This window comes from Anolis sagrei, chromosome X (assembly GCF_037176765.1).
Source record: "Anolis sagrei isolate rAnoSag1 chromosome X, rAnoSag1.mat, whole genome shotgun sequence".
Lineage (NCBI taxonomy): Eukaryota > Metazoa > Chordata > Lepidosauria > Squamata > Dactyloidae > Anolis > Anolis sagrei.
The window spans coordinates 65,270,166-65,289,130 of record NC_090034.1 but is presented as its reverse complement, the minus strand read 5'-3'; the positions used below and the strand labels follow the sequence as shown (position 1 = coordinate 65,289,130).

At 43.9% G+C, this 18,965-nt stretch overlaps 1 protein-coding gene across 4 annotated transcripts in view; it reads right to left on the bottom strand.

Annotated features, from left to right (window-relative positions):
- Positions 1–1,776: 1,776 nt before the first annotated feature.
- Positions 1,777–18,965, bottom strand: part of GMEB1 (glucocorticoid modulatory element binding protein 1) — an 84,357-nt gene continuing 67,168 nt past the window's right edge. For all 4 annotated transcript variants that reach the window (XM_060784629.2, XM_060784630.2, XM_067473660.1 and 1 more), the window contains exons 9-10: positions 16,626–16,748; positions 1,777–3,073 (exon numbers count right to left, since the gene is read on the bottom strand). In XM_060784629.2, the coding sequence (XP_060640612.1) occupies positions 2,367–3,073; positions 16,626–16,748 (830 nt within the window). In that variant the 3' untranslated portion in view covers positions 1,777–2,366. The remainder of the gene's footprint in view (positions 3,074–16,625; positions 16,749–18,965) is intronic.

Below are 18,965 nucleotides of genomic sequence, written 5' to 3'. Positions count from 1 at the left end.
GAGCCAACAATGTCATGTGGCGGCAAAAAAAGCCAATGGGATTTTGGCCTGCATCAATAGGAGCATAGTGTCTAGATCTAAGGAAGTAATGCTATCCCTCTATTCCTCTATTGGTTAGACCACACCTGGAATATTGTGTCCAGTTCTGGGCACCACAATTGAAGAGATGTTGACAAGCTGGAATGTGTCCAGAGGACGGTGACTAAAATGATCAAGGATCTGGAGAACAAGCCCTATGAGGAGCGGCTTAAGTAGCTGGGCATGTTTAGCCTGAAGAGAAGGCTGAGAGGAGATAGGATAGCCATGTATAAATATGTGAGAGGAAGTCACAGGGAGGAGGGAGCAAGCTTGTTTTCTGCTTCCCTGGAGAGTAGGACGAAAAACAATGGCTTCAAACTACAAGAAAGGAGATTCCATCTGACCATGAGGAAGAACTTCCTGACTGTGAGAGCTGTTCAGCAGTGGAACTCTCTGCCCTGGAGTGCAGTGGAGGCTCCTTCTTTGGAGGTTTTTAAACAGAGGCTAGATGGCCATCTGTCAGTGGTACTTTGAATGCAATATTCCTGCTTCTTGGCAGGGGATTGGACTGGATGGCCCATGAGGTCTCTTCCAACTCTATGATTCTACGATTCTACAAGCAAGGTGTTTACAGTTGCTTAAAAAGAGGGGAGAAGTGTGTGCCCCTAGGTGGCACCTATGCAGAGAAGGACTCAGAACTGGGCCAAGTTTCATTGCTCTCAGTCCAAAGGAAGTGATTCTTTCATGAACGCCCCTTTTACAGGGCTGTTGAATAGATAAAACAGGAAGAAAACACGATACAAAGATAATAAAAGGACATTTTTTTTCTTTTGCTTCCATATGACATTTTAATGCAAAAACAAAACAAAATTGCACTCTCTCTCTCTCCTTGTCTCACAATACTGTTGCTGCTGGGTTTAAAATATTTCAACCCAAATGGATTTTCTCACACTTCAAATTTTAAGAAATGAATGCGAAGGAACAAAAATCCCTTCTTCGCTCTACTTCCCTTACAGAAACTAAGAAAGAAAGAAAGGAATATCTCCAGCCAAACTGGAATAAAAGACCAGAGACTTTCAAATTGCTGAAGTGATGTGTCAGCTGGAATCCTGTAAACCATTTTTCTCAAAAGGCTTTAAACACCAAACATATACACGCATATATAGAAAGAGCTAGTGAGCTTAGTATGGTTCCCAGCATGCAAGAAACAGCACGCATGCCCAGCCTGTGAGTCTAGCTCTCCCAGCATGCAACAGCACAATCCACGTTTGATACATCCAGGAAATTAATGCTATACTCTTGGATGCTACATCTGAGTCTCCCCCCACCCCTGCTGTATGTGCATATGGGCACATAATGAGCACGCAAGGCATAAGCTATTTTTTAAAGTTTTGTAATGGCCCCTATTGAAAAAAAGAAACCATCAAAAAAGGTTGAAAAACAAACAGCAGATTATATGGTTCCAGCTGCAAATAGTGGGGGGGGGGGGGGGGGAGAGTTGGATGACATGAGACATGGAATTTGTGTTTCCTTAAAATTGCATCTCATCCAGCGGTTGAATAGATTTCCCGCAAATAGCTCTAATCCTTTTAAGATGAAACAATCCAACCATACATAAGGTACCAAAAGCATGTATTTTCGAAGGCTTTCATGGCCAGAATCACTGTATTGTTGTGTGTTTTCTGGCCTGTTTGGCCATGTTCCAGAAGCATTCTCTCCTGACATTTTGCCTGCATCTATGGCAGGAATCCTCAGAGGTTGTGAGGTCTGTTGCAAATTAGGAAAATGGGGTTTATATATCTGTGGAATGATGTCCAGGGTGGGAGAAAGAACTCTTGTCTGTTTGCTACATTCACACCTAGCTCCAACAGACAAAAGTTCTTTCTGCCACCTTGGACATTCCACAGACATATAAACCCAATTTTCCAAGTTTCCAACAGACCTCACAACCTCTGAGGATGCCTACTATAGATGCAGGTGAAATGTCAGGAGAGAATGCTTCTGGAACATGACCAAACAGCTCACAATAATATACTAAAAGTATATTTTCCAATTTGGGTCAGTGCCCTGTAATCCCTCAGGCAATGATCTTGGAATAGTAGAGGTTTGTTTCTCTTCTTCTGGACTGATGAGGATGGGGCAGAATACCCTTATGAATGTACAACCCAATTCAGGAACGTTTTTGGGGGGAAAAAGGTGGTTCTTTTATGTGTTAAAAGGACTGCGTGGACTTTTGAAAAGAAAATTCAATGGAAGTGAACCAGAAGGCTGTACAAAGACAAAAGACAATCAAACAAATAAAAGGTAAGAGAAGATAAACCAAATAATGTTATAATCTAGCTTCCTGGCTAGTCCTCCAAAACCACAATCTCTACATTATGGACCTGATGCTGATGCTCATCAACCTCAGCCACCATCTTCTCCTCAGTCCTGACTTCGGTCCCCAGAATCATAGCTTTGGCTCCCGATTCCACCGCCTCTGCTTCTGGGTCGGGCGCTGGGTCTATTTCTATGATGGTTTGCCCATCCTCGGAAGTGCCGTCTATGGCCTGGATGGTTGAGGTCAGCCCAGACTCCATGGCCACCAGTTCGACAGGGTTCACCATGGTGGCCACGTTGGCCAGGGCCCCGCCGTCCTGCATCGCCGTTGAGCTTAGCAGGGTCAGGCTTGAGGATGGGTGAAGGGTCACTGTTTCGGAAGAGCTGGTCTTGGAGGAGGAGACCACCGTGGCATAGCGGAACAGCTGTGAGCCCGATGGCAACGTATGCACGGTGACGGGACTTGAACCCTGGCTGATGGTGGCCACAGGGATGTTGCTCACAGAGAACTGCTGTCCCATGGGCGCAATGGTGATGGGTGAGATGACGGTGAACTGAGGTTGCTGGACAGGGGCCGAGGGGCTCAGAACGGTGGCCGAGGCCGGGCGCTGCAGGCGGGGCCTCTTTGCAGGCTTTGGGTTGCTGACGGGCATCAGGACCACATTCTGGACTGTCTGAGATTTGACCCTCTGATCCCTGGCCAGCTTCTTTTGCTCCTCCAACTGGCGGTCCAGGTCTGCAAAAGAAGGAGGGGAAATATTTATTTGCAGAATTGGGGGACATCTATGGAAAAAAGGGTGTAAATTTTCAGTTGCTGGGTCCATTAGAGAAAATATGCACAAAATGTTTTACAGAAGCTACTATATAATAAGAACCATGCAAGACCTATCTCTTCTGGCAGGCCTACCTAGACCAGTGTTTCTCAACCTTTCTAATGCCACGACCCCTTAATACAGTTCCGCATGTTGTGGTGATCCCCAACCATAACATTATTTTCGCTGCTACTTAATAACTAATTTTGCTACTGTCATGAATCATAATATAAATATTTGATATGTTGGATGTATTTTCTGGTTCACTGGACCAAATTTGGCACAAATACCCAATATCCCCAAATTTGAATACTGGTGGGGTTGGAGTGGAGTTGTACTTGCTGTGATTTATAGTTCACCTACAATCAAAGAGCATTCTGAACTCCATCAACAATGGAATTGAACCAAACTTGGCACAAAGAACTCCCATGACCAACAGAAAATACTGCAAGGGTTTGGTGAGCATTGACCTTGATTTTTGGAGTTGTTGTTTACCTACATCCAGAGAGCTGCAGACTCAAACAATGATAGATCTGGGCCAAAATTGGCACAAATTCTCAATATGTTAAAATGTGAACACTGGTGGAGTTAGGGGGAAATAGACCTTGGCACTTGGAAGTTGTAGTTGCTGGGATTTATAGTTGACCCACAATCAAAGAGCTTTCTGAACCCCACCAATGAAAGAATTGGGCCAAACTTCCCACACAGAACCCCCACGACCAACAGAACAAATAAAAATACTGTTTTCTGATGATCTTTGGCAACCCCTTTGACACCTCCCTTGCAACCCCCCAGTGGTCCTTGCAACCCCCAGATTGAGAAACACTGACCTAGACAGTCTTTAAACATGAATGTTAAGTCTCCTTTGTTTGATCTCTGTTTTGTGTGTTTTAGTATGTATTTTGTAGATATACATTTTGGTGTGTAACTTTTATAGAAGTATGTTTTAGTGCAGGCATGGGCAAAGTGAAGACCTGGCTGTTCGAACAAGCATTTGATTAAACAGTGTAATTGAACATAGGAATACGGAATAATGGATGATGAGACTGGATTCTGATTTTACTGTTGAGGCGCTAATGATTGTTATACGGATGTTTAATTATTTATGTTACAATTGTTTTTAATTGCCCTATACTTGTCTCGTGATGTTTTGTATTGATGTTGTTCACCGCTTTGAGTCGCCTGAGGGCTGAGAAAAGCGGTATATAAATAAATAAATAAATAAATAAAGTTCAGTCCTCCAGGTGTTTTGGACTTCAACTTCCACAACTCCTAACAGCCAATAGACTGTTAGGAATTGTGGGAGTTGAAGTCCAAAACACTTGGAGGGCTGAAATTTGCTCATGCCTGTTTTAGTGTGTGTATTTGTAGTGTTTTTGCTGTGCTTAGGTGTTTTAATTCTTTTGTAACCCACCTCAAGCCAGGAGGAGAGGCAGTTAAGAAATAATAATATTAAAATATTATTATTATTGTTGTTATTATTATTATTATTATTACTACTACTACTACTATATAACCTCAGATATGATAGCTAAAATAGACAAATGTTATCAAGGGGAATGCTGGAGGTACAAGATGCAGAAAGTTGCCTTTTCCCCATGTTTGGTGGACCTGTAGGTTGGTACAACATTTTTGGGAAAAGGCAGTTAAAGAAACAAAACAAAATAATTACTAAAAAAGGTCAAGAAAAACCCAGAAATGTGTATTTTAGGTTTAATTAGAGAAAGAAAGAATCAGTAAAGGAGATGAAGAAATTTGCAAATATAGCTTTGTTGCAGCAAGATTAACAATACCAAAATCTTGGAAGGGGGGAAATGGATATATGGAAAGGATGACCAATATATAGACTTTAAAGTAGCCACAAGGGGAATCTATTAAATAGATACAGTAGAGTCTCGCTTATCCAAAACAAGTGAAAATGTTGGATAATGAGGGATTAAGGAAAAGCCTATTAAACGTCAAATTATGTTATGATTTTACAAATTAAGCACCAAACATCATGTATGAGAGTTGTTATTATTAGGTATAAGATTTACATCAAGTAGTGTTGGAAGTCATAGGTGGTGGGTAAACGGGTGAGAGGAATGGAGGGTAAGGGTTTGATAACATGTTATAATTGTAAGGTTTCTTGTATTGACAAAGTCTTTCATTGCTGGAATCACTGGATTGTTGTAAGTTTTTCGGTCTGTATGGCCATGTTCCAGAAGCATTCTCTCCTGACGTTTCCACAAGCATGTGGACAATTTCAACAGAAAGGAAGAAGTCATGAAAATGAACAAAATCTGGCTAGCAGTATTTTAAAAACCCTCTAAAATCAGGACAGTAAATAAACAACAACACTCAAACACATGGGAACTCCAGACAGGAAACAATCGGGGACAGCTAATCACCTCTCGACAAAGAATTCTCCCAGACAGTACGAAGCCACACCTTGAAACTTCAAGGCCATTAAATGCTAATCAAGGCAGCCAATTGCAACATTCACACCTACCTCCAACGGACAAGAGCTTTTTTCTCCCACCCTGGACATTCCACAGATATATAAACACAATTTTCCTAGTTTCCAACAGACAACCTCTGAGGATGCCTGGCATAGATCCAGGTGAAACGTCAGGAGATAATGCTTCTGGAACATTTATTTATTTATTTATTTATTTGCTTTATTTCTATACCGCGTTTCTCAACCTATAATAGGTGACTCAATGCGGTTTACACAATATTAATTACCACAACAATAACAATTAAAACACAGCATACCCAATAACAAACACACAACCATTCATACAGTGCTTCGATCGCAACCAAGATCCAGTCTCATATCCTTATACCGTTCCTATGTTCAGTTTACCGTCATTCTGTGTACAATTGCGCTGATTAGCCAAACGCTTGCTCAAAAAGCCAGGTTTTGAGCTTCTTCCTAAATGCCAGCAACGAAGGGGCCTGTCTGATGTCGCTTGGTAGGGCATTCCATAACCGAGGGGCCACCACCGAGAAGGCCCTGTCTCTCGTTCCCGCCAACCGTGCCTGTGACGCAGGCGGAACCGAGAGCAGGGCCTCCCCGGACGATCTTAATGTCCGTGTCGGTTCATAGGAGGAGATGCGTTCGGAGAGGTAGGTGGGGCCGGAACCGTTTAGGGCTTTGTAGGCTAATGCCAGCACCTTGAATTGTGCCCGGTAGGGAATTGGCAGCCAGTGGAGCTGGCTCAACAGAGGAGTGGTATGCTCCCTGAGAGCTGCTCCTGTTAGCAACCTGGCTGCCGAGCGCTGGACCATCTGGAGCTTCCGGGCAGTCTTCAAGGGCAGCCCCACGTAGAGCGCGTTGCAGTAATCTATGCGGGGTGTGACCAGAGCGTGGACTACCGTGGCCAAGTCCGACTTCCCGAGGTACGGGCGCAGCTGGCGCACGAGCCGAAGCTGTGCAAATGCTCCCCTGGCCACCGCTGAGACCTGAGGCTCCAGGCTCAGCGATGAATCCAGGGTCACACCCAAGCTGCGAACCTGCGTCTTCAGGGGGAGTGTAACCCCGTCCAACACAGGCTGTAACCCTATGCCCCGTTCGGCCTTTCGACTGACCAGGAGTGCCTCTGTCTTGTCTGGATTCAACTTCAATTTGTTCACCCTCATCCAGTCCGACACAGCAGCCAAGCACCGGTTCAGGACCTGAACAGCCTCCTTAGAAGTAGGTGGAAAGGAGTGACAGAGTTGGACATCATCTGCATACAGATAACACCGCACCCCGAAACTCCGGATGATCTCTCCCAACGGCTTCATGTAGATGTTAAACAACATGGGGGACAGTATTGAACCCTGCGGGACCCCACAAGACAAAGGTTGTGAGGACAAGCAGCTGTCCCCCATCAACACCTTCTGGGTACGACCCTCTAGGAAGGACCCGAGCCACTGTAAAACAGTGCCACCAAGGCCCATTCCCGCGAGGCGTCCCAGAAGGATACCGTGGTCGACGGTATCGAAGGCCGCTGAGAGATCCAGCAGGACCAACAGGGACACACTCCCCCTGTCGAGCTCTCTGCGGAGATCATCCACTAAGGCGACCAGGGCTGTCTCGGTACCATGTCCCGGCCTAAAGCCAGACTGTGCCGGATCCAGATAATCAGTGTCTACCAAGAATACCTGGAGTTGTGAGGCCACCACACGTTCCAGGACTTTGCTCAAAAAGGGAAGATTGGAAACAGGCCGATAGTTGACGAATTGAGTGGGGTCTAGTGATGGTTTTTTCAACAGCGGTTTTATTACAGCTTGTTTTAAGCTGGCTGGAATATTGCCTTCCCGAAGGGAGGCATTAACCACCACCTCCACCCACTCGGCCAATCCCCCTCTGGCCTCCTTTAGAAGCCAGGATGGGCAGGGGTCTAGGATGCATGTGGTAGCTCTCATTCCTCCAAGTATCTTGTCCACATCCTCGGGTTTCACCAATTGAAATGAATCCATCAAAATCGGACAAGCAGATGCTCGTGTTACATCCTCAGAGACTGCCGTTAACGTGGTATCCAGGCCAGAGCGGATCAAAGCGACTTTGTCCGCAAAGAACCGAGCAAATGCTTCACAGCGGGCCGTCGAGTTGTCAGGGTTCCCATCCAGAGTGGTGGGGTTCAATAGCCCTCTGACAACTCGAAACAACTCCGCCGGACGGTTCTTTGCGGACGCAATATTGGCCGCAAAGAAAGCTTTCTTTGCCGCCTTTATTGCCACGGCATATGCCCTTAATAGGGCAACAAACCGTGTTCGATTTAACTCGCTCGGGTCCGAACGCCACACGCGCTCTAGTCTCCTCTTCCTTCGCTTCATCGCTGCCAGCTCCTCGTTGAACCAAGGTGCTGGTTTAGCTCGGCTACTTGAGAGGGGACGTTCCGGAGCAATCGTGTTTATGGCCCTAGTCATCTCCCCATTCCAGAGAGACACCAGGGCTTCAACAGAATCACCAACCGAGGTGGCAGGAAAATCCCCAAGAGCCGTCAGGAATCCGTTCGGATCCATAAGCCTCCTGGGGCGGACCATCTTAATGGGTCCCCCACCTCTGCAGAGGTTGGAAGGTGTGGTGAGTCTAAATCTGACCAGATAGTGGTCGGTCCATGGCAACGGAGAGGTGGATAACTCCTCAACACCGCCACCTTGCTCCCATCCCTGACAGAAAACCAAATCTAATGTGTGTCCCGCACAGTGGGTGGGGCCAGATACTTGTTGGGACAGCCCCATGGTTGCCATGGATGACATGAAGTCCTGAGCCGCTCCTCCTAGGGAAGTCTCGGCATGTACATTGAAGTCCCCCAGCACAAGAAGCCGTTGAGACTCCAATGCCAGGCTCGAGACCACCCCCGCTAGCTCAGGTAGGGAGACCGTAGTGCAGCGAGGTGGGCGGTACGCTAACAGAATCCCTATTCTGTCCCGGTCGCCCACCCTCAGGTGGACACACTCGAAATTGGTTGACTGTGGAATGGGGCCTCTGGTCAGAGGGATAGAATTTTTATAGACCACCGCAACTCCGCCTCCCCGCCCTCCAGGTCTCGACTGGTGCTGTACAGAGAATCCTGGCGGACAAAGCTGGGTCAAATTAACTCCTCCAGCTTCATCCAGCCAGGTCTCTGTAATGCACGCCAGATCTGCCCGTTCCTCCAAGATTAGATCTTGGATGAAAGATGTTTTGCCATTGACAGATCTGGCGTTCAGCAGCACCATCTTCAACCCAGAGGGACTGCCAACCTGGGTACACCCACTTACCAAGTCAGGAGACCGATTACAAGTAATTAAGTTTTTTTTCCTTCTTTCCCTAGGCCGAATTTGGGCTGTAAAATTTTTACTATTTCTAGGTCGAATTAGCCGAATTGGTGGTCTCCCTTTCCCGTATCTCCCCCTCCCCGTCACGGGCTCTATGGGGCCCCCCCGGCCAATGGAATACCCTTCTTCTACCATATTGCACTTAGAATTCGTAGTTTCAACCCATGACTTGTACCAGATTATATACTTTTGCCACTCAGTCTCAGTCCAATTCTTTCCTATTCCTGGTGTGTTAATTCCAGGATCCCCCCACCCGTTCCACCCTCTATTGTCCTCCCAGTCCACCAGTAACACAATAAGCAGACCCCAAGGGAGGAATGCTGACATTGGGGAACAGAGTTGATACAGGGTTGAGGTAGGATATTAGGTTCAAGTAGTAGTAGATTTTAAATTGCTAGGTCTTAAAGTGCTAAAGATTTAGTCTAAGCTGTTAAAGTGCATAGAAAGCTGTTAAGTGCATACAATAACGCGTTATCAGAGACTGACTGCTATGGTGGTCACTTAATAACCTTACTTATACAGGGTTAAAGTGCAAGTTGTTGGATGAAGTGCTGACCGTTGTATACCTTAGCAGCAATTGGCCCCTCTAAGTGCTAACAGTTGTAAAATTTGGCAGCAATAGATCAAATAAAGTGCTGGTAATTGGAAGACTTAATAGCGTTGGCTCATATAAAGTGCTGGCAGTTGGCAGGTATCAGTGTTGGCTCAGACAACAATTTACTAGCGCAATGAATGTGCAAGTTGATCGAATAGTCCTCAGTCCTATTGGTAGATGTAAAGTCCAGTTGGTCTCCCTCCTCCCCCTCCCACCATCAGTGTCAGGGTCGGGTGACTGGGGCCTTGCAGCAGAGTGACGGATCGCTAAGATGGCCACCGGAACTGCTGATGAGCTGGATAATTCCGGAAATGGAGGCAGTAACGCGGTGGGTGGCGTTACAGTAATGGCGGTTGATCACAAAGCATGTAACAGCAGCTATGTAGCAATATATATAGTTCCAACCACCCAGGAGACAGCCTAGCAGTCGTGAGGTTAGTGTTGCTGGTTAAGAGCGTTGCAGGCTAGAGATCACGATCGCCGCAAGAGAGCTTAAAAAACGCTGAGTCACCGCGCGGCGTTGGTCAGGCTCTCCCAGGGAGGCGCCGAGTCACCGCCGGCTCACCCTGTCGAGCTTGCCCCAGCGGTATCGGGGCATGGGAGAAGCAGCCGGGACGCCTCCAGGCCTCGGAGAAAGTTGGAGTACGAGGCCTGTCTCAGTTGGAGTCGCGGAGGAATCACACCTCCGAGTGCAGAGGAGTTCAAGCTTGGCGCGGAAGGATCGGCACAGAATCCGGGGAGTGGGGAGCGGAGCCACGCTGGGGACACAGGCCGAGGGCTCAGATGAAAGTCAGGGCCAGATCGAGCCGTGGGTGGAGATGGACAATGCAGAACGGCAATTCGCTGGCACCGCAGCGCTCGGAGCGACAGCCAGCTGCCCCAGCAACTCTCTCCGGCTCGGCAGTCCCTCGGCAGCCCCACAATCCACTCCAACCAGCCCAGGCCTCCGCTCCGGTCCGCAGTTTAATCCAAGCCGCGGATGAGTCCGAGCACAGCAACACAGGCAACACGGCGCACACTGCCGAGCTCCAAGGGCGGCCGCTCCGACCTCCCTCCGGTAGTCAACACAGCGGGTGGTAATTGGCAGCTGGCGGGTTAGATGTTCCAGGCCAGGTTAGACCGAGCAAACGGGCTGGGAGGGAGCGTGCTAGGCCGTATCGATAGTAGCGGCCTTCGCTCTACCTCCTTCCTCTCCCTTCTTCTTCCCTCCTTGGTTTTTCCTCCTCTGCTCCCCTCAAGCCCCCCTCCGGAGTCCTGAGGAGATGCCGGTTCAGGAGCCGATGACAGGAGTTCAGAATAGGGGCGGATGGATCAGATTAAGCTCGGATTAAGAGCAATCGCCTTACCCGGACGGGAGGTTAGCTGTTAGCAGTCGCCATCTTAACCGGAACATGGCCAGACAGCCTAAAAAACTTACAACAACCCACTCCACCATTTCTGTTAGTCACTCTATTATTTGTACTTGATTTTTTTACTTTTGGTTTGTCATTCACATGCAATAAAAATTAAAAATTTTACAGGTCTGCAAAATAATATGTTGAGCAATCAGCTGAGAACAAAGTTTGGAAATTGCCAGGGATATCATACCAAAAGGAGGAAAAAGGAAGTTATTTCCACACAAAAAGCAGCTCCTTGGCAGGGAATTAATTCAGACAGTTTTGCAGCTATCCAAAGAATGAAAGATGGGTAGAACAGACTACCTCTCAAAACAACTCCAATTCTTTCCAAGAACATAAAAAGGTGAGAGAGTGGGCCGAGGAAACTCCCTCCCCAAAGGTTCTGCTAACCTCACTGAGCTGTACACAGAAATTATTAAAACAAAGGATACATTTGGAAATGTCCAAATCTGCATCCAAATATCTTTAAGATAGTAGAGTAGTTTACTACTAGGGCTCTTGGAGGCCTCTCTTTCGTAGTATGGCCATAAGTCACACTTAACTCAACAGTAAATATCACTACTATAGGACTACCATGTTTGTGCACAATTCATCATTTCAATAATCACATATTTGCAAGAAGTCACTTCCTGAAAGAAGAAAAGAGCACATTTCCTGAAATAAGAACCAGGACATTAAGACTGCCTGTAAATAGATAGTCAGCTGCTGTCCTCTTCTTTTTGCCTTGTATTTTATTCGTGTTGTATTTTGAAATGGTCAAATAAATAAATTACTGTATATACTCGAGTATAAGCCTAGTTTTTCAGCCCCTTTTTTAGGCTGAAAAAGCTCCCCTCGGCTCTTACTCGAGTGAAGGTTATTTATCATTTTACTCTGTTATTAGTATTATTTTTATTTCATGTATTATTTTACTCTCTTTATTATTATTTCATTTACAGTATTTTACCCTATCCCTATTATTATTATATTTATTATTTTACACTATTTATGATTATTATTACATTTATTATTTTACTTTATTATTATTGCATGTATTATTTTACTCTATTATTACATTTATTATTCTACTCTATTATTACTGTTATTATTGCATTTCCATTATTTTACTTTATTATTATTATTATTATTATTTTACTCTCTTTTAAAAAATATTCTTTATTAGAAAATTTTTCAGATACATCGAATAAAAACAGAAGGGGGGGGAAAGGGTTTTTCAGTTGTATAAGGTCGTTAAAAAGTTAGTATGGGGAGGAGGGGGGTGGGGATCGGTGGGAATAAGGAAGGATATTGTTGGAAGGATATGTAAGTACATTTACATTGAATATATGTAATGATTTAATCAGAGTTGTGCAGTCTTAACTCAAATTACAGTTTTATGTAAATATTAAAAAAACATTTCACCTCCTGATGCCTCAATTAATGTAATTGTATTGGTATCTATTTTTATTTTGAAATTTACCTGTAGTGGCTGCATTTCCCACCTTATACTTATACAACATGTTTTCCCAGTTTTTTGTGGTAAAATTAGGTGCCTCAGCTTATATTCAGGTCGGCTTATACTCAAGTATATATGGTATATATATTATATAAGAAGTCACTATACTAAATACAGTATTAGTAAAGGTAAAGGTTTTCTTTGACATGAAACCTAGTCATGTCCGACTTTGGGGGTTGGTGCTTATCTCCATTTCTAAGTCAAAGATCCGGCGTTGTCAATCAGAAAAAAGCAGCCTTGATATTTCTGGATGCCGAAAAGGCATTCGACAATGTCAACTGGAACTTTACAATGGATCTACTAAGAGAAATGGATATAGGTCATCAATATCTAAATGCAATTAGCGCTATCTATACCCACCAACTGGCAACAATAACAATTAATGGCCAGCAATCAAAACACATAGTAATCCAGAAAGGGACCAGGCAGGGGTGCCCCCTTGCCCCAATACTCTTCATTCTAACATTGGAAGTTCTTCTGCAGAAAATATCCACAAACAAGGAACTGAAAGGGCTTAAGGTCAAGAATCATATCTACAAAACTAGAGCTTTCGCAGACGACCTGGTTTGCTTTGTGGAAGACCCACTAGAGAACATAGACATGTGGCTATCAGAAATTGGCAATTTTGGAGAAGTCTCGGGATTTAGAATAAACAAAAACAAAACAAAAATAATCACCAAAAATATAAAGAATGAAGACAAACTAAAACTACAGGAAACATCTGGAATCAAAATAGTAAAGGAAGTTAAATATCTAGGGATAACCATAGCAGAGAATAACGCACACTTGATCAAAAACAACTACGAAAAGAAATGGAAAGAAATAAAGAGGAAAATGGATACATGGAACTGCTTAAATCTCTCCTTGTTAGGCAGGATCGCCTCCGTTAAAATGAACATCCTTTCGGACGTCTTATTCTTATTCCAGACGCTACCCGTCCTAAAATCTAAAACATTAATTGGTAAGTGGCAAAAAGAAATCTCTAAATTTATTTGGAGGGGTAAAAAACAGAGAATAAATTATAAGAATCTGACCGATGACAAAAAAAGAGGGGGCTTAGCCCTTCCCGACATGCAACTCTACTACGAAGCAGCAGTCCTGCGATGGGCGAGAGATTGGATGACGCTGAGTAAAAAGAAAATACTGAGCTTAGAGGGATTTGATCTGTCACAAGGATGGCACGGATACTTGTGGAGGGGGAAGGCAGAGAAAGAAAAACAGTTTAGGAATCACCCAACCAGAGCCGCCATCCTGCAAATATGGAATAGATACAAAGACAGGCTGTATAGCAAGACCCCCCTTTGGTTTGCACCCAACGAAGCACTTCACTTGAGAGAATTGCCTAGAGACCGCTGGCTAACGTATGCCCAGTTATTAAAGATAAATGCACATGAGACCAAACTGAAATCCCAAGAAGAACTCAAACAACTAGACCAATCCATCTCTTGGTTTCAATACCACCAAATATCTGAAAACTTCAAGATAGATGCGAAGAAAGGATTTCAAACCCAAGAAACATTCTGGGACAAGATAATGAAATCAGAAAAGAAAGCAATTAAAAAAGTATACCAACAATTACTATTATGGTCCACGGAGACGGAACAGGTGAAAGGAGTCATGATACAATGGTCAAGAGATGTAGGAAGATCAATACACATGACAGAATGGGAGGAAGTGTGGTGCAATAAAATAAAATACACTTACGCAGCGGAGATGAAAGAGAATTGGTTTAAGTCTTTTTATAGATGGTACCTCACGCCCGAGAAAATATCTAAGTTTAGCAGAGGTAGAATTAGAGATGTCTGTTGGAGATGCGAAAAACAAAAAGGTAACTATATCCACATGTGGTGGAAATGTAAAAAGGTAAAGTCCTTCTGGCGTGAAGTCAAAAAAATAACCGAGATCATTTTAAAGGAAAAAATAGAGCTTAAACCGGAGGTAATGTTACTGGGAATAATTGACTCCATCAAGGACAAGAACTCAGAAAAACTTTTTTTTTACTTCACCACTGCGGCGAGAATAGTGGTAGCTAGAATATGGAAATCCAAGGAGACACCGACTGTAGAGCAATGGTTACTGAAAATATGGGACATCATGAATATGGACATCCTCACCCAAAAAATGTCACAGAGCATAACAAAACCCCCTAGGACCAACTGGGAGGGCTTTTTAGGATATATAAAAGGGCTATATAACGAGGTACATATCAATACTATGCATTAAGGAAACTTGAAGGTATAGCAAAAGGAAACTGGTGATTACACTAATACCAATATAGGCAACAAAAAAGAAAAGGGGATTAAGTATAGTCTATTCCCTGGTACCTGACCAGCAAAACCTGGAAGTATTTTAAAATTCACTGGGGGAATAATTGTTGGTGTTGGTAAGTGTTGCTATTGACATGTAGTCGTATTGTATTCAGTGGTATGTTTGTTTGTTTGTCTGTTTGTATGTTTGTTCGTATTGTCTTATTGCACTAATACACCTCTCTCCTATCAGCTCTCCTTAGAGCACTATATTCTAAATAAACATAAAAAAAAAAGATCCGGCGTTGTCCATAGACGTCTACAATGTCATGTGGCTAGCATGGAGCGCTGTTATCTTCCCACCAAAGCGGTACCCACTGATCTACCCACATTTGCACGTTTTTGAACTGCTAGATTGGCAGAAGCCGGGCCTAACAGCGGGAACTCAGCCCACTCCCCAGATTCAAACCACCGACCTTTCAGTCAGCAAGTTCAGCAGCTCAGCAGTTTAACCCGCTGCGCCACCAGGGGGCAGTATTAGCAAACACAAAAAAATCACTACTGATGGAGAAAACAACAAAAATGAATACATGAGAGAGAAAATATACAGGTTGAATATCCCTTATCTGAAATGTTAAAATGCTTTGGATTTCATTTTTTCCAGATTTTAGAATACTCATATTTGCTTATATGTCCACTAGCCGGCCCCTGCCACGTGTTGCTGTGGCCCAGTCTGTGTTTTGTGTGTGTGTATATATTTGTGTATGTGTGTGTTTGCGTATATATATATATAGGTGCATATATGTGTGTGCATGTGTGTGTGTGTAGATATGTATATATGTGTGTATATATTTGTGTGTTTATATGTGTATATGTATATTGTGTATATATGTGTGCATGTCTCTATGCATATTTGTGTTTATATATAATAATAATAATAATAATAATAATAATCCTTTATTTGTACCCCGCTACCATCTCCCGGAGGTCTAGGTGCAGCTTACAAGAGGCCGAGCCCAAATACAACAGTCAAACAACAACAACAACAAAATAACTCAAAAACAAAGCAATAACATTAACAACACACAATGATGCAATTAAAAACAATGGCAGGGCCAGATGTAATAATAAAATTTAAAAAGTGCTGGCCGTGACAAGGTGGAGTGTTTGGAGGGGTGTGGGCATGTAGATATCTTAGATCTCTGATAAAGTGTGTTGGGACATAATGCTAGGAGTTTCCTTATTCTGGAAAGGCACATTGGAACAACCATGTCTTCAAGCTCCTCCTAAAGATTGCTAGTGACTGGGCCTCCCTGATGTCTTTAGGGAGAGAGTTCCAGAGTCGAGGAGCCACCACAGAGAAAGCCCTATCCCTCGTCCCCACCAATCGCGCTTGCGATGCAGGTGGGACCGTGAGCAGGGCCTCTCCAGATGAACAAAGAGATCATGTGGGTTCGTACACAGAGATGCGGTCACGCAGGTAGGTGGGTCCCAAACTGTTTAGGGCTTTGTAGGTAAGCACCTCCACCTTGAATTGGGACTGGAAAATGAATGGCAGCCAGTGGAGCTCCTTAAACAGGAGGGCTGACCTCTCCCTGTAAAGTGTGTATGTATGTGTGCATGTGTATATTTGTGTGTGTATGTATAAATGTGTATGTATGTAGATGTATGTGTGTGTATATTTCTGTGTGCTTGGGTGTATATACACATGTGTGCATGTGTATATGTATATGAGTGTATGTGTGTGTGTGTGTATATATATATATATAGAGAGAGAGAGAGAGAGAGAGATGGGGTGTATTTTTGAGGGTTTTAAGTCCGTTCTGCTGGACTTCACAACCTCTGAGGATGCTTGCCATAGATGCAGGCGAAACATCAGGAGAAATGCCTCTAGAACATGGCTCTATAGCCCGAAACAGGTTTAGATTATCCCAATAAATCTTGACATACCTGCAAGAGTAAAGAGGAACTGCTCTTCCCCCTGATCAGTTTGACTTTTCCTATTGTCCAGCACTCTCTTGACTGTGTCCATCAAACCAAAAGTATGCGCAACGTTATTTAAGACAGCAGCATCTGCAGAGACAGAAAAAGACGTTTTAAATTTTCAATTGACATTTTATAGATATAGAATATTTTTATGCTTTTGCACTGTTAATCTTTCTGCTTTAAATGATTTTATGTTTTTACTCATCTATTGTATGTTAACTCTATGTTGTATCCTGCCTCAAGTCTTAAGAGAGAGGAGGGTAAGAAATGCATTTTGTTGTTGGTATTATTATTATTATTATTAGATATACAACAAGATTAGTACACAGCAAACAAGAGCACTATACTGGCTGTTGTATTGGATCACACGTCAGGCACTGTGCACATCCTGTAGGGTGACCTTTTGCAGCTGACAGATGGTAATTTTGTCAGCGGCAATTGTTTTAAAGTGAAGGTCAAGGTCTTTAGGCACTGCACCCAGTGTGCCGATCACCACTGGGACTCCCTTGACTGGCTTGTGCCAGACTCTTTGTAGTTCGATCTTTAAATCCTCGTATCGAGTCAATTTTTCCAGTTGCTTCTCGTCAATTCTGTTGTCACCTGGGATTGCAACACTGACTAACCATACATTGTTTTTTTCCATGATCATGAAGCCAGGAGTCTTGTGTTCCAAAATATTATTTTGGAGCACAATACTATTATTATTATTATTATTATTATTATTATTATCATTATCATCATTATCATCATCATTATTATTTTACTGATACAAAAACACAGTATGTCACAGCAAATGAGATATATATATAATCGATTTCATATTATTATTATTATTATTATTATTATTATTATACACAGCAAACAAGAGCATTATACTGGCTATTGTATTGGATCACACGTTGGGCACTGTGCACATCCTAGGTGACCTTTTGCAGCTGACAGATGGTAATTTTGTCAGCAGCAATTGTTTTAAAGTGAAGGCCAAGGTCTTTAGGCACTGCACCCAGTGTGCCGATCACCACTGGGACTCCCTTGACTGGCTTGAGCCAGAGTCTTTGTAGTTCGATCTTTAAATCCTCGTATTGAGTCAGCTTTTCCAGTTGCTTCTTATCAATACTGTTGTCACCTGGGATTGCAACCTCGACGATCCTTACATTTTTCCATGATCATGAGGTCAGGAGTCTTGTGTTCCAAAATATTATTTTGGAGCACATCATCATCGTCATCATTATTATTATTATTGGGTTGTTGTAGGTTTTTCGGGCTATATGGCCATGTTCTAGAGGCATTCTGCTGACACACGTGTCATAGGTTCGCTGCTGACACACGTGTCATAGGTTCGCCATCATGGTCCTAGGCCAAAAATGGATGGCCGATTCACAGTGTAAACACGCTCGTCGAGATGAGGGCACTTTAATCACAGTTACGTAATCATAACAGCACAGTATAAGGCACAGTAGCAAGTTCCAAAGAGTCTCGCAAGTAAGGCCGAAACACCCAAATTCCCCCATGTGGAGGAAACATTGTAACTTTAGCACATAAAAAACATCTGTTTGCATAATAAGCATACAACATCACATTCTGAGAACAGGGATATCAAACCCTGAAGAGGCACCCCCGTGAGGAGGGAGACATTGAGGAGAACATGGTATCGAGACCCAATAAACAGTATGGTATCGACACACGAATACAGTAACGATGAAATCAAACCGGGCAAGATGCCAGGATTGCCCTCCCAAAGGCCATGTCAGGTCTATGCCTGGTGTCCAGTCTATAGTGGGAAACAAACATTTGCGGATTCGCCCAGATAGCTGCCTTGCAAATAGAGTCCAATGGAATACCCTTTAAAAAGGCAGTTGAGGCTGCTATTGCCCTGGTTGATCGAGCCCGAACAACCGAAGGGGGCTGGTGGTGAGCCAGTTGGTAACACAGCTCCATGGTCGATGCGATCCAGTGGGACAGACATTGTGAGGATATCAGCAGGCCTAGTTTATCCTGAGCATATGACACCAAGAGTTTCTGAGTCCTACAGGACTGAGAAGTTCTGTCCTTGTAGAACAGTAAGGCTCTCCTCACATCGAGAAGGTGTAGCCTCCTCTCCACTGGGGTGGAGGAGGCCTGGAAGAAGGAAGGCAAAACAATGTCTTCGTTAACATGGAATGGGGAAACAATTTTGGGGAGAAAGGACACATCCATGCGGAGAACCGCCCTATCCGCATGGAAAATCAAGTAGGGTTCATCAATTCGTAGCGCTGCTAGCTCAAATGGCTTACGGGCCGAGGTGACTGCCACAAGAAAGGCCAC